Here is a 15,595-nt window from a genome sequence, read left to right as displayed (position 1 = left end):
GAAAACAATATTTTTTCATGAAGATCTTAAAAAAGAAATTTATATGCTCTAACCAGAAAGTTTCGAAAAAAAAAGAAAAAGAGAACTTAATTTGCAGATTGAACAAATCTCTGTACGGTCTAAAGCAGGTGTCGAGGTGTTAGTGCAATAAATTTAATTCATTCATCATGATACTTAAATATAACAGACTTAATCAGACCCTTGTGCATATTTCAAGAGGTTTGGTAAAAATAACTTTATTATCTTATTATTGTATGTTGATGACATGTTAGTTGCAGGCCCCAACAAAAATCGTATTAAAGAATTAAAGACACAGTTGGCTAGAGAATTTAAAATAAATGATTTAGAATCTGCAAACAAGATTCTAGGGATGCAAATTTACCGATAGAAATTCTATGAAGCACGGACATGCATAACATGAAGTCGTGTCGTGTCGTGTCCGTGTCGGACACACGTGTCGAACACACGTATCCTATGTATTTTTTAGGATTTGCCTCGTGTCGGCGTGTCGGATGGCCGTGTCGGATCCGTGTCCGTGCTACATAGGACAGAATTAATAGTAAGAGTTGGCTACAAAATTAATAGGAAGATTTGGCTTTCTCAGAAGAATTATTTAAAGAAAATTTTGCCACGCTTTGACATGCAAAATTGTAAGTCAAATTTTATCATACTTAATTTTAAGTTATCATCCAGTATGAGTCCTAGTAGTGAAGAAGAGAGGATGAAGATGTCTCAAGCACCGTATGCATCAGCAGTAGAAAGTCTAATGTTCGCTATGATTTATATAAGACCAGACATTGCACAAATAGTAAGAGTGATTAGTCGATACATGGCGAATTCTAGTAAAGAGCATTGGAATGCTGTAAAGAGGATTATAAGATACATTAAGGGAACCTCAAATGTTACAATATGTTATGGGGAATCAGATTTCATTGTCAATGGATATGTTGAATCTGATTATGCAGGTGATCGTGATAATAGTAAATTCACCATATATTATATGTTTGTACTTGATGCCGGCGCTGTAAGCTAGGTTTCAAAACTACTGTCAGTTGTGACTACTTCAACAACAGAAGCAGAATATATAACAGTTACACAAGCTAGTAAATAGGCGATATAGTTGAAGATGGTGCTAGAGAAACTCGGACATGAACAAAAGAAGATTTTTCTATTTTGTGATAGTTAGAGTGCTTTGTGTTTGGTAAGAAAGCCAGTCTTTCATTCAAAGACAAAGCACATTCGAGTTCAGTACCACTTCGTTCATGAGAAAGTGGAAGAAGGAACGGTGGATATGCGAAAAATTCACACCAAAGATAACCTAACAGATTTTTTAATAAAAACAATCAATATTGATAAATTTATTTGGTATCGATCCTCTTGTGGTCTGTCAGAGATGTAAGCAACATGAAGATGGTAAGATAGAAAGAATGGTGTGAAGATATGATTGATACTCAATCAAATCTTGAAGTAAGGGATTGTTAGCCGTACCTTTTTGACAATTGAAAAAAAAATGGCGGACCATACAAAAATTAATGGCACCGAAAGTGAAAAGTGGGCATCGAAATGTTGGCACAATAAAAAAATATATTATAAAATTATGAATAGTATTTTCTCGGCTGCTATAAATAGGTCCAAAATTCTTCAGAAGAAAACCATCCCAACAACAATTCTAATTTTCACATATAGAAGAGTGAGCGAAAAATAAAGAGAGTTTCTCCTTGTAAAGAGAGAGATTGTAAACTCCTAAAATTCCTCGTAGTGAATTGTTCTATCATTGCCCGTGGTTTTTACCCTAAATTCATTTAAGGGGTTTTTTACGTAAATTTGTGTGTTCATTTTATTACTTATGCTCTACTATTCGCTGAGACCTTGCTCTACTGAGCCCCGGGTTTGTTCCAACACCACTAGCACAAGACATTACCATTTTGACTATCTTCTATATAATCATACTATATATCCTAACTGTCTACATAAAATTAGCAAAAAAAGGAGGAAAATATATTGTGCAAACATTAGTAGGCCATATATATATTAGTTGTGAATATCCTATTCTAAAGAACACTGATAAAGATAACAATATTGTCATAATGCACATATTGTTGGTACCTTGCCAACTCTATGCGTAACTGTAGCAGGAGAGAGATAAGCAATGGCGAATTCATTTATAAGTTTCCCGAAGAAGATGAAGAACACCGGCAGTGAGGTTCCATGCACACATGCACCGATTGATCCCAAGACCATGAGGATGTAATCCCATGTCTCTGCAAAGGAGAAGAGCCTGAAGAAGGAAATCCTGTAAGCTTTTTCCTCTCCTGCAGAGATGCTATCAGTCCCTACAGTGCTCATTTTTAGTCTTGCAGTGTAGGAAAATAATGCAGAAGATAGCTAAAAGTACTGACATTTATAGAATGCTACAGAATGTTAAACGTGGAAGCATTGTCAGAATAACGTGTAGCTAAGATTATTGTTTACAGTAGATGGTTGGAGATTATGGCTCCAGTCTATTTAATGTTGTCGGCTCAGGATAATGGGCTCAATATGGACACAAAAATATATCTTTGTTTACTGTAACCAGATATGGATCCTTAAAGGATCCAACCTGATAACTTAAGAGGAGTTCTAGCCACACTCACGTGAAGCGACTGCCGCTATCACTCGCTTCAAGGGGTGGCCACGTGTCCCATAAACCCAACTTAACCTCAACTTAACCCTAACCAAAAACTAAACCCAACACCCACCCCTTTAGATTTTAGGCAAGTGTCCAAGGACAGTCGCGAAAAGCTACTGTCTTTAGACTTCTTCGATAACTTATAACCTGATAAAGGAAATATGTATTGTGATTTCTTTTACAAATATGCATAATTGTTGATGGGGAACAGGTTGAGATGGCAGTGAACTGGACAACAGGTGTAGTCTTTTGGGAATTGTTTTGGTTTCAGAAGTCTTTGGTGACTGTTGGACTAGTTTTAACAGTTTTTCAAGGAGTTTTGTCCTGCTGGATATAGAGTTAAGGTTCTGAATGCTGCGGTAAGAGAAGAAAGATAGACCGATGTGAGTATGCCTGGTTGTTAGCTTGCCTTCAAGAGATAAGCTTTAGCCTCACACCAATATGCAAATTACATGCATTCAAGGGACAGGATTTAGTCACACCGACATGTAAATTATATGCACTCAACCATTGGATTTTCATCACAAAATCAAAATCAATGTCTCCATATCAAATCTAAAAGTTACAATGATAAATATTTAAAAGTATGCGGAAGCAATGATGAAAATGGTAATAATCATAAAAGAAATATGTCATTCTAGTTAAAAGTTAAAAAAATAAGTTTAACTTAATTGCATGCAATATTAAGAAATAATTAATGATAAGACTCACGAATCACGAGGTTAAGAGCTTTAGAAAATGAAACATAAGAATAAATTCTTATGTTACATCCCATGAAGTGAATCAGGTCACCATCCACACTTTCCTCCACCAAGTCTTCTTCTAAAAGTTTATGTTAAGAGTGACTTTTGGCTCTCATTTACCTTAGAAATCGACCATTTTATAGCTGTTTTCCTGCAAAATAGGACCCTCTTGCATCCAGCATGAGCACTGCGTCCAAAGCCACTTATTGACACCATTCAGATTCTACTTGTTTCTTCAAATATCAGTCACCTGTTAAAACATCATTAACATAGTTGTACCTCTCTTATGCAGAAATATTTGTGAAAAACTTCCTTCAGGCTTAACTCAAATCTTTTGGTTCCTTCCCTCCAATATCTCAAATACAGTGCCACCGTCACCCTCAACTAACTTCTTATTTAAAATTATACTTAGTTGAGAACAAGTCATGGTCATAATTAACATATTCCGTATGCCTGTCTTAAATTTCTACAGCCAACCTCCATCATCATTAAATTAACTTCTTATTTATTATTATATTTAATTAGATGAGAAAAAGTTATAGTCACAATTATAACATTTCGTGTGCCTCTCTTAAATTTCCACAACCAACCTCCCATCTGAGGATCCAATAACATCCCCTTAGTCCCCTTTCTTTGTAGGCACTTCAAAACGATCTGGGACTTGGCAACAACAAATGCATGCAGGCTTGTTGCTTTTATTATAAGGGTTTTTCTATAGAGTGTCCATGGGCACTCTATAAGAGAGGAGAGAGATAAAGAGAAGTGAATTACCGATAAAATTTAGTGCAAATCAGAAGGGCCCATGGGCAATTCACTTCTCTCTATCTCTCTCCTCTCTTATAGAGTGCTCATGGACACTCTACAGAAAAACCCTTATTATAATTACTCACGACATCGATATTTCTTATTTACTGAGAAGTATGTGCTTAAAGGCATCCCTCATTATTTTTACAAGATCTTCTGTTTCCTCTTAATTTCTCTTCAAATGTACTAAATTCTGCAACTTACCATCATAATTAGAAGAAATTTTCAAAACAACCTCAAACCATGTTTTAATTTTCAAAACCGACCCAATTTTTTTTTACCAAAATCGACCCACTTTTTACCACGTCAGTTTAACCCCATTCCTAAACAGTCGGGATTGGCAACCCCGACTGTTTAGGAGATTGTTAAACCCTAATTAGAAGCCTTAAACCTGATTTTTTATGCCCTAAATAGTCGGGGTTGGCAACCCCGACTAATTAGGAAATGAGATTAAGCTGACGTGGCAAAAAGTGAGTTGATTTTGGTAAAAAAAAAAGTTGGTCGGTTTTGAAAATTTCTTCTCATAATTAACACCGTTGTCATTATAATTGTTAACTATTCTTACAGGAAAAATTCTTCAAGGACCCAAAATATAGGACCAATAGAGGGCACAAGTGAGGCGTCCCCTTCCTATTGGATAATGAGTTGGCCATCATTAATGATGACCAACTCATTATCCAATAGAAGGGGGACGTCTCACTTGTCCCTTTTATTAGTCCTATATTTTTGGTCCATGTAGCAAAGCTCATTCTTACAATTTCTCAACCATAACAAACAGTCATCTTGATAGGAAATCCAGTTGGCTCCTTTGCCCGAAGCATGACGACCAAATTACGGCCTTAATTCACACGTAAATATCGGGTTCGCATTTATTCCTACTACGGGAGGGTGCTATATATGATGGAGGGAATAATGTGGGGAATTGTGGATGGAAAAAATAAAAAAAATACGCCAGATGGGCAAGCAAAATATTTGTTCATTTCGTCGTCCCACATGAACTACTACGATTACCAACGGAAATTGCTACTAGAAGAAGAAGAAAAAATTTACGAGTTTACAAAGGTAGCAATTTTACGGAAATTGCTACATTTTGAAGGGAAGGAAAAAAAAACTAGCCTTTCCATCTGTATGACTTACAAATGTGTATTGTTGATCGCCAGCTTCTTCATTTGGCGCAAAACTTTGAAGCTGGGGATCATTTTGTTTCTGTACGTAGTCCATCTTCTTGAATTCACCTGAATCATCAAGTAAATGGAAGAAGAAAAAAAACCTCGTTGATTCAGCCTGAATCGCGGTAAAAGTAAAGCTTTATCTGGTTATTTTTCCGATAAAGATTGTTACAAATTCTGACATCACTCTTTGGAGAGAAATCACAGCTGTAATAGCAAAAAAAAATTTAAAAAAAGAAAGACCTTTAAAAATTAGAATTTTTTTGGGGGGGAAGAGAGCTTACCTCGATGGTTTGATGACGGCGGCGAGAACCCGTAGGGTACGGTGTCGCGCGAGGAGTCCGGCGGGGGGGGGGGCAGGAGGGATGCCGGTGGGGGGGCCACGAAAGGTGACTGAAGCGCTGACGGTATGTAGCGTCCCCTTCACCCAGGTGGTGTGCCGAGGTTAATTACGTGGAGGGATCTAGGCCGTTCGATTTGATAGAGACAGTTTCAGCAAATACCCAAAAAAAACAAATTCTCGAATCAGCCCTTGGGATTATTTGTGAAGAAATTTTCAAAATAGCATCAAACTTTTTTTTTTTGAAATAAACCTTCTAACCCGACTAATTAGGAAGGCGTTTAAAAAAAATAGATCTATTTTCTGGTCACGGTGCTGACGTGGCCAAAAAAGTAAATCTATTTCTGTAATAAAAACGTAAGAGGGTCGATTTAAAAAAAAAATGGTTTAGAGCTATTTTGAAATTTTCTTCAATTATTTGTAGATAATAAACATCACAGAGTCGTTCACCTATTTATCTAGAAATGAATTTTGCACCAAATTTATGGGAGCAGCTGTGTTGGTGTCGCTGATATTGGATGGAATATCAAGAAAATAACATGTATCGTATTATCTTATAGTTTACATTGATCTTATTGATTTTATCCTAAAAATTAAGAAACACTTTTTTAAGATGAAATAGTTTATGAGCTATCATTTAACAAGGTCATGTTAACAGACGGCTGAGGGTCCTAAAGCGGTTAATAGATTTTTTTTTTTTCTTTCTTTCTCCCCCTCTTATTTAAGATAAATGACATTCATTAATATTTTTTTCATTTAGTGCCCTTTTTTTTAACATCTTAATAAAAAAGAATCAAAATGCTAAAAGGAACCTTGTGATATGAAAGTGCCGAGGGGAAAAGGATAGAATATTTAAGTGCAAATTGGTAAAACGATGAAATATCTTGTTCCAATCTAGTTATGCTACAATGATTAATATTTGAGAAAGATTTGCAATTAAGTAAATACATCTTCCAGCCAATGAAAAAATTGAAACTAAGCGTGTTTTGCTTTCTATCCTTTATATATCTGAGCTAGAGAGAGTCATTTCTTCTTCATTTTTCATTAGAGCTGCACTAAAATTTTCTTTCCTGTAGCAATAAAAGGTAGAAGGGTTAAATCATTCCTGACATAAATAAAAAGGCGGGGAAAAACAATTTCAAGCCCTTAGGACTTTTGACATGTCAAATATTACAAAATAGAATATACGAAAATACATAATGCGCGGGGAAAAAATTCCCCAGTGTTATCACATTTATATTGAATAGCCAGTTTACCATCAGAAGCTGCAGTATAAGCAAATTAATTCTTTTATCAATATGACTGTTGTGAGTTGGCAGAGAAAACTCGGACACAAGCTTTCGAGGAAAATATTTACAGATAAAACACAAAAAAAACTAAGTGAAAGGTTTGAATGTGATATTTTTTTTAAATTTGTTATTTGGGGGGTCATTTTCTACGTGCATTAGTCGTAATGGAGAATAGCAAAGCAACTTCTACCAAACTTCATAGAGCAAAGGATACAACATCTTCTTGGGTGAAAACAGAGATGGAAACTTTGAAACCTACCAAACTTCATAGAGCAAAGGATACAACATCTTCTTGGGTGAAAACAGAGATGGAAACTTTGAAACCATCGCTTACTAAATCGAGGAGCAATGGATCCATGGTGTACATGAGTAGGATACAACATCTCCGATCTACTCAGCAAATTACATCCGTGAAAATACCGCAAGTTCTTGTTTACGCATGCTGCTCATATAGCTCAACTAGTACTGCCGAGCAAAAATTAGCTCGTACGAGCGTTAGAACAATCCTACAGAGGGAATACCGTATAGGAAAGAAGTGTGCACAGGGTGCCAAGAAGATGATGACAGTTCGCGTGTATCATGCAGTCACCATTGGTAGTTTGGTACAGTCACATATCTATTAATGCAATCACGACTGTTCTGATGGATAATGATGACTGTGCCGACAGATACAACCAAACACCAAAAAAAACAAAAAACAAAAAACGCAAGGAGCTAATTCCTGATTATTTTTTCTAGAGTACCCAAGGAGGTAGTATTATCTTTTGGGGGTTATCTTTGATGTCATTATATGTCTGTGAATGTTGATGTGCGTAAGTTCTCATGCATTCAAAGTTTAAATTGTCACAGAATCAAAAGGTCTGCAGCTGAAGGCACACGAGAATTGAACGTACGTACGTTTCAGTAATAACTACAGAAACTCGCCTTTCTTCATCCCATCTCAGCGTGCGATCACACATGCCTATTGCCCTTAGTTGGAAGAATAAGTCCATAATGAACCTGTGCCTGTTGAAGTTTTAGAGAAACGTGAGAACCTTGACTCTGGATTCCTTGAGCACCAAAAATAGCATTTAAAAACAATGAGACGAACTGTTGCTAGGCTAATGAACAAGGAAAGATCTTCAATAGAAAACAATTGAAAAACTCGTTATGAAGAGAGAATTCTTCGTACCTCCAATAACTCTGCTGCGACCCAGAATCTCATACATATGACGGCACCAACTAATAGCAAAAGTAGAATACAAAAACTGAGGCGTGTCTCATATGATACCTGGTTAGTTTGTGGCATTTGAACAGCAGCTAATTGTGTCTAAATCAGAATATTCTCAGCGGTTAGACTGTAATCAGTTGGTCGAGAAATCATCGCTACATATGCTATCCAAGATATGATGACATGTAATACCTGGAGACCAGAAGGCAACACGTACGAGTTTGGAACTGTGCCATCCGTCCGAGGAGCATGTTAATTTGGGGGGTGGATACCAACCTCTGCACCGGCGAGGAGCTCCGACGAGCTCGATGTCGACGAGGCGAAGCCACAGGTGAGGTCCAGGCTATCTTCGGCAGCGCCCCCCCGAGCTCTGCGTTCGAGCTCGAGCCCCACGTGCGAGCGCCTCCACCCAACTCTGCGTTCGAACGCAACTCTGCGTTTGGCGATGGCGTCCTTGCGTTCGAGCGCTCCCACCTCTGCGTTCGTGGGCCGCTGGCGACAGGCTGTCGCCAGCCCATCGATCTCCCCTATAAAAACCCCATCAGCTAGGGTTTTGTGACGCTGCTGGAGCCTTCCCCCTCTCTCCGATTTGTTCTTTCCTGGCGGCGGCTGATTTTTCCCCTTTCCGTTCTTCGTTCCCTCTTTTCTCCAGCGCTCAGAATTTTGGGATTTTTAAGGGGAGATTAAAAAGAGGATTTAAGAGGAGAGAGAGATCATTAAAGAGGATTAAAGAGGGTATTTATTGTGGGGTTATTCATTTATTCTCAAGTGAGAATTGAAAGGGTTCATACCCTTTAATTATTAACACTGTAGCTACAGTGTTTATCAGAGAAATCTCAGTTTTGAGATACGCTCCTAAATTGTAATTTCTTGTTTAATTAATAAGAAATTATCTGTGTGGCTCCCGAGGACGTAGGCAGTTGCCGAACCTCGTTAAATCTTGGTGTACTTTTCTATACTGCGTTTCCGTTGCAATTAGGGGTTTAGGCGTTAAATTCCTAACAGAGCAAAGGGAAGAAAGCTGGGGCTTGAGGTCGAGGAAAGAATGGAGTCGGAGGAGGGCCTGAAATAGTTTGATGCCTCTCGTCTAATAATGAGAATTTATTCGCGATCTAGACATGCAAGTAAATGAGAAATGCTCTTTTTATCTTCTTTCCCTCGTTGATTTCTGCTGCAATACTCGTAGCCTCTTTTGGTTTCCCTTGTTTGCTAGTATCATCAATGGAAACATTACATATAATTGGATTCTTTATTCCCTCGATTTGTTATCTTCTACAAAGTTAGTTTAAGGTTGAAGTTTTCCTGTCAGCTTGCTCAACAATTTGTGACCCGAGAGGGCATCAGCCATTTCAAATCCTCCAGGAGTCTGTAAACTTTTGTCCACAGCACAGAGCGCTTTGTGTATCAACATCCTGCGAAGAAATCAAGGATCTCTAGTATCCCCATGCTGACAAGATCAGGTTCCGATATTTTCCACGTTGATCTCAATGCTTTCCTTTGCTCAGGAGCAACTAGTTCGTTGTTATGACGAGGGTTGAAATAAAATCACTTCCCATACACCATCTATGACTTTGAAAATAATATGTTTGTTTGTTTTTTTTTTTAAATAAACTTTGGCATCCTCTCTGTTTACACTTATTTTCCTGTTCGTTTCAGATGGTGCTTTTCAAAACAAATTATACACTCCTCACCATAAAGATTAGATAATATCCAAGTCATCATTCTCAGGATTACTACCAAAAACATACCACAAGAGCTTACATACACAATATCACAGTCAATTCATCACGCGTAACGTAATGTAACTAGACGGGTAACCCAACATCATTCTCTATCCAAGACTAGTCATCATCGATCTCGATCACAATAGGCTCGTTACACCGTACAGACTCGCTGCTCCGTACCCTGGTACGGGCAAACATGTCAGGTACCTGACCGTTAAGGATTTTAATCTCCAACCTCAGATTCTTCTTGTCCATGAGCTCGAAAACGCACCCATCTCCAATCCTCAGCTTGTTGTCCACAGCGAAAAGCTTCCATCCATTCCCATCAAAGCGCCTTATAGAACGATCTCCTAGGTATCTCACCTTCCATGTATTTGTTTTGATGGAAAGGATAACGGGTACGTCAGAAGATGGTAGGAATGGATGAAACGCCCTAGGAACCGACTGCTTAAAGAAAACAAAGGAAATGAATATGTGGTGGTAAAAAAGCTCGGCGCATGTTGAGATAACCCCAAAAAAGTTCGGACTTGCCGCTTAACCCCCGAAACTATTGCATTTTTCAGAATCTATTTTCACATAACCCCTAAAAAGTTTAGTTACAAAAGCACACTTAAACATCAGCAATAATAGATCATATATATAACTGCTTATTTAAACTCTCACAAACTGTACATGAACGCAATTGAAGTTTTCATCGGCAAAGTTAGTAATAGAGTGATTGATATACACGAGCCAACCGTTTCATCGAAAAGAAGTTGAGAGATTACCAATTGGTAGGGGGGCTCCACTTGAGTTTTCATAAGGATGCATGTGAAAAAAGGATTGCCTGAAAGTGGTCCGACCTCTTCCTTAGATGTAATAATCACTTCATGGGCTTTTGGTCCAGCATTGTTCATGGCATCCTTGCCGTGCCTTTTACCTATTAATCGATAAACTTCTTAAAATAGCAAGCAAAATTCACATCAAAGTAAAGAAGTGATTCAAAGAGTCTATCCCTGAACACTATGACAGATTACAGGAAGCTAACCCAAAAAAGGGTTAATTGCGGTTGACCCCCTGTACTATCGCCCAATTGCAGATAGGCGCCCTGAAATTCTATCATTGCAGATACACCCCTAGCTGAAATTTTTGGACTCTTTTACTCTCAGAGAAAGAGATTTTTGTTCCTGACAAATAGACCTCCTAATGGTAAAAGAGTCAAAAAAAACATTTCGCTTACGGGGTCTTTTGCAAGTAGGTGTTAGTACAGGGGTGTATCTGCAACAATAGAACTATAGGGGGTCTATCTGCAACTGGACAATGGTACAGGGGTCTGTTCTCAATTAAGTCAAGAACACAACATCACTATACAAAATTTACTATTCTGATACCGAGAGGTCTGGTTGGTTCCTGGGCGAAGGGACGATGCCTGATGCAGGCATACTTGTGATCTGTATAGCGGTCGCACGAGTAGCAGCCCGAACGATTCATCTGAGATCAGAAAGAGAAAACTGTTCAGTGTACCCAACATGAGAGCCACTGATAGAAAATTTACTGTATGATACTTTCAGCATGAAGACATAAGTGTAACCTAACCCCTGTAGTTCAGCTTAACGCATTCAAAATTCTGAGTGAAAAATTAAACCACGTCGGTTAAATTTAACCGTCGCCAAACAATAGTGTTCTGTCTTATCTATTAACAAATTAAGACGGAAAAAGTGAATAGAAATAGAACTTCTCAAATAAATCATTGCCAGAGTATCTGAAAATTTTGCAACCTCAGCTCGATCAACTGCACGGAAACAGGAACAGTAATATCGAAGCGAAGCTACTTATGAGCTGGACTAGTTTTGTGTTGCACATACTGAAGTCACGGATGCTGCTTAAGGTTCGTAGCTCAATTAGTTTTCTCAAGGATAAAGCCTCTGTAAGGGAAAAGATAAATATTTTTTCCTAAAAGTTGCCTTCTAATAAGCCTTACATTTCATTTAATTGATACCAGGAGCTAAACCAACAGGTCACTAAATCAATTAAGCAAAGTCGCCAAAGAATAGAAACAAAGGGCATGCCACAAAAACTCTAAACAACGATCAATATATCTTGAGAAGATAGAAATGATATGTTCAGAAAATACATAAGAAACTGTTGTTTCTAAGGAAAATTACTAATGAAAGGATGACATGAGATGAAGAAAGGGGAAAAGAGGAAGAAGTACAAACTCACCATTAGGATTTGTGGGATTCAAAGCTTTCCTATGAGGAAGAACCGAAGAACCACTAGTGCTGCATCTTTATCAACATGAGTTTTTAATAGCCTTTATTGCCCACAACAGCCAAAGGCATATATGACTTCCAACGCACATTACCTTTTATTGGAGTTCCCAAAAATGGAAAGATACTACAAGAAGTAAACAATTAATACAGAGAAGTAACATGGATATAGTAATAATGAGTTTTGGTGACCCTCCTTAGAGCTACTATATAAAGTTGATTGACAGTTTTGACATGTATTTGCTGAACATAAAAAGAAATAAAGAAGAAAGAATCTGGTGGTTACGGCAGGCTTATGGCATTAAATGTGCACCCAAATAATAGTAATTATTGGATCTAAGCACGAATCTCAAAATCTAATTAGCTCACTGTTGACATCATTTGGGTGTACATTTAACGCTATAAACCCTGGTGCGCTTGATTCTTTACCCAATCCGTACAACTAAAAAGCAAAACTACTGTGATTTCCTAAACAACAGTGATTAATATAACAAGTTGGCTCCAGAACAGAAGTAATTTAGGTAAGTGTTTTGATCCTATCTTTTGCTACATGATGTGAGATTGGCCATTTCTTGAGCATTGCTCTCCTGTCATCATCTCACTATAATTTCTTCCATGCCGGAATCATCTAGCATCTCTTTTTTTTTCTTTTTTTTTCTTTTTTTTTTTTTGCTGCATGTTTTATAGGCAAATACCGGACCTCTGAAGTTGTGGGGACTATCAGAGTCAACTTCATATTTCTCAAATGCCGGATGCTTGTAAATAGGGTCATATGGCAAATGGCTGATAGTATTCAATACATAGCATTAGATACCAACTTAATCCCTATTTAAGCACCATTTTATCTTGATAGAATATTTTGTTAGTGAAATTTATTCCTGAACTTTATTACCCTGAAAATCTAGTAATAGTAAAGTCAATCATAAAACTGACAAATAACAATATACTTCACTACAAAGGTAATTTCAGAGTCGTGATATCAGGTATGCTACCAAAAGCATAGCATCGTCATACATAACATACATATAACTACATAACCCAACCTCGATCTCCTCTTTGAAGACTCATCATCATCAATGACAATAGGCTCACTACTCCGACCACTGTTGTGCATATCAGGTACTTGACTGTTAAGGATCCTAACCTCAAACCTCAGATTATGGGGTCCATTAGCTTGAAAATGCACCCATCTCCACTCCTCAGTTTGTTATCCGCAACATGTTTCCATCCAAACTCATCAAAGCAGCTTGATCGACTCCATAGGTATCCCCATCTCCCATGCCTTTTTTTCAAGGAAAGGATAATGGGAAAATCCGTAGAGTGGGATGAAATGTCAGAGGAACTGCCTGCTCAACAAAAAACATAGGAAATGAATCTGTAATGATAAAATGTTACATAGTATGAACTTATGATGATCATGCATGAGAATGAAGCACAAACATGATTAAGAAACTACATATGCATATATGGGCATGCATGGTGTGCTAAAGCATAACATAGCTTTGCTTGATGGGTTAATTGCAGATATACCCTTTGTGCAACTACTTGTATGTTCTAAAGTTTTTAATCGGTACTTACATCCCTAAATCTCAAACAGCATTACCTTTTCTGTCTTCAGTTTAGAGGGCAACTTGGTCTTCTTTTTCCTATAAATTGAGGGCAATTTAGTCTTTTTCTCAATTTAGGGGTATGAGTACTAATATAATAGTTTATGAGGTATAACGGGCCACACCTTCATTGTACTGGATATCCTTGATTAAATTCATCAGATGCAGCAGAAACTTAGCAACCCATTTCCCGGCTCACAAAACTTGTTTAGAGATCAAAGTTATCAAAATCCAAACGATCATAGCAACTGCATAATCGCGTATAAATATTTATTTGTAAAATCTAATCAAACCTACAGGGACGCAAATTGAACTTTACACCAGTGAAGCTAGTGTAAGAGTGATACACATAAATCAACAATTTCCAGAGGAGGTGCTTAAAATAGTATAACAAAGTAGACACAAATGATTGAAGAAGTTACAGAGATTACCAATTTGTAGGGGGGTTCTACACCAGTCTTAAAAAAAGATGCATGTGAAGAAGGGATTTCCTCAGAGCGGTCCAACTTCTTTGGGCTCTGATGTAATCGTTGCAGATGCTTACAATCCTATGTATTAATGAGAACGGACAATCATTTAAAATCGTAAGCTTATTAACATAGAAAGCAATATTCACATCAGTTTGTTCCTGAGCACCATTCAGAAACTATGAAGCTAACTCAACTTGATGAAAAATATTACATTTGAATACTTAATTTATTATTCTGATACCAGGAAGGTTGGTTGATTCCTAGATGGAGGGACTATGCTTCATGCAGCTGTGTTTGCGCCTCTTATAGCGAGTGCCCAAGTAGCTGGCTGAATGATTTATTTGAGATCACGAAGAAAGAAATATGAAGGTAAAAAGTGAGAATTTACGAACTGTATGAAAGATTCAGCGTAGACACAAGCAGAACTAACCTTGCAACTTTCATACTTTTGAGCGCCTCGGATCATGGAGGATGCTGATTTTATATAGCTTAATTTGTTTTTCTCAAGGACAAAGAAGAGTTAGGGGCTACACAGATAGAATTATACCTTTTCAAGAATTCCCCTCAGCCTAACATTTCATTTACTCGACATTAGGAGTTAAATCAGCAAGTGATCACAAAATAAGTTAAGAAAAGTAACTCCTTTAAGAGAATGCTTAGATGACAATAACTTACGAATAACAGTATATGTCTCACTGCAAAGATAACATAGCAATCACAACTTCATGTATACTACCAAAGCATAACACCATCACACATAACATACAAATAACTATATAACCCAACATCATTCTCTTTCCAAGACTAATCAATCATCAATCACAATAGGCTCATTACTCCGTACCCTGTTATGAGAAAACATATCAGGTACCTGACCATTAAGAATCCTAACCTCAAATCTCAAATTCTTGCTGTCCATGAGCTCGAAAACACACCCATCTCCGATCTTCAGCTTGTTGTCCACTGTAAAACGCTTCCATCCAATTCCACAGAAGCGCTTTAAATGGCCTCCGAAGTATCTCACTTCCCATGTCTTCTTTTTGATGGAAAGGATAACGGAAACATCAGCAGATGGAAGGACTGGATGGAACGACACAGGAAGTGTCTGCTCAACAAAAAGCTTAGGAAATGAATATGTAATGATAAAAAGATCGAAGTTAGCATAAGTAGTGCGTCAAAGATAACGTAGTTTTCATTTAAGCGTTAACTGTAGATACACCCACTGTAATATGGTGGTGTAATCATTTACACTTCCTGAACATTTTTATATGCCCTTAGATCCCTAAATCTCAGATGTTGTTACCTTTTTATCCGCATTTTAG

At 37.6% G+C, this 15,595-nt stretch overlaps 3 protein-coding genes across 10 annotated transcripts in view; all 3 read right to left on the bottom strand.

Annotated features, from left to right (window-relative positions):
* Positions 1 to 5,715, bottom strand: part of LOC109820347 (ABC transporter B family member 2-like) — a 31,079-nt gene extending 25,364 nt beyond the window's left edge. Inside the window, exons 1-3 of the mRNA XM_020386475.1 lie at positions 5,669 to 5,715; positions 5,353 to 5,450; positions 2,107 to 2,312 (exon numbers count right to left, since the gene is read on the bottom strand). Coding sequence (XP_020242064.1) covers positions 2,107 to 2,241 — 135 coding nt within the window. The 5' untranslated portion in view covers positions 2,242 to 2,312; positions 5,353 to 5,450; positions 5,669 to 5,715. The remainder of the gene's footprint in view (positions 1 to 2,106; positions 2,313 to 5,352; positions 5,451 to 5,668) is intronic.
* LOC109820249 (B3 domain-containing protein Os04g0386900-like) lies at positions 9,887 to 12,798 on the bottom strand. Its single transcript, XM_020386372.1, has 4 exons — positions 12,150 to 12,798; positions 11,318 to 11,417; positions 10,715 to 10,866; positions 9,887 to 10,391 (listed from the first exon to the last, which is right to left on the bottom strand). Exons 1-4 carry the CDS (start codon positions 12,150 to 12,152, stop codon positions 10,065 to 10,067), a joined length of 582 nt encoding a protein of 193 aa, XP_020241961.1. The 5' UTR covers positions 12,153 to 12,798; the 3' UTR covers positions 9,887 to 10,064.
* The window catches only part of LOC109822958 (B3 domain-containing protein Os04g0386900-like), a 2,320-nt gene continuing 1,707 nt past the window's right edge, over positions 14,983 to 15,595 (bottom strand). For all 8 annotated transcript variants that reach the window (XM_020389235.1, XM_020389236.1, XM_020389241.1 and 5 more), the window contains one exon: positions 14,983 to 15,378. In XM_020389235.1, coding sequence (XP_020244824.1) covers positions 15,082 to 15,378 — 297 coding nt within the window. In that variant the 3' untranslated portion in view covers positions 14,983 to 15,081. The remainder of the gene's footprint in view (positions 15,379 to 15,595) is intronic.

This window comes from Asparagus officinalis, chromosome 8 (assembly GCF_001876935.1).
Source record: "Asparagus officinalis chromosome 8, Aspof.V1, whole genome shotgun sequence".
NCBI lineage: Eukaryota > Viridiplantae > Streptophyta > Magnoliopsida > Asparagales > Asparagaceae > Asparagus > Asparagus officinalis.
The sequence above is the reverse complement of the archived record's forward strand: the minus strand, read 5'-3'. Positions and strand labels throughout refer to the sequence as shown.

What these genes read in the sequence shown, in the direction of transcription:
- LOC109820249 (XM_020386372.1), bottom strand. An exon ending in GGAACCAACCAGACCTCTCG is followed by an intron (nt 10,867 to 11,317) that starts GTATCAGAATAG and finishes ATCGATTAATAG; the next exon opens with GTAAAAGGCACGGCAAGGAT. An exon ending in TGGAGCCCCCCTACCAATTG is followed by an intron (nt 10,392 to 10,714) that starts GTAATCTCTCAA and finishes TTCTTTAAGCAG; the next exon opens with TCGGTTCCTAGGGCGTTTCA.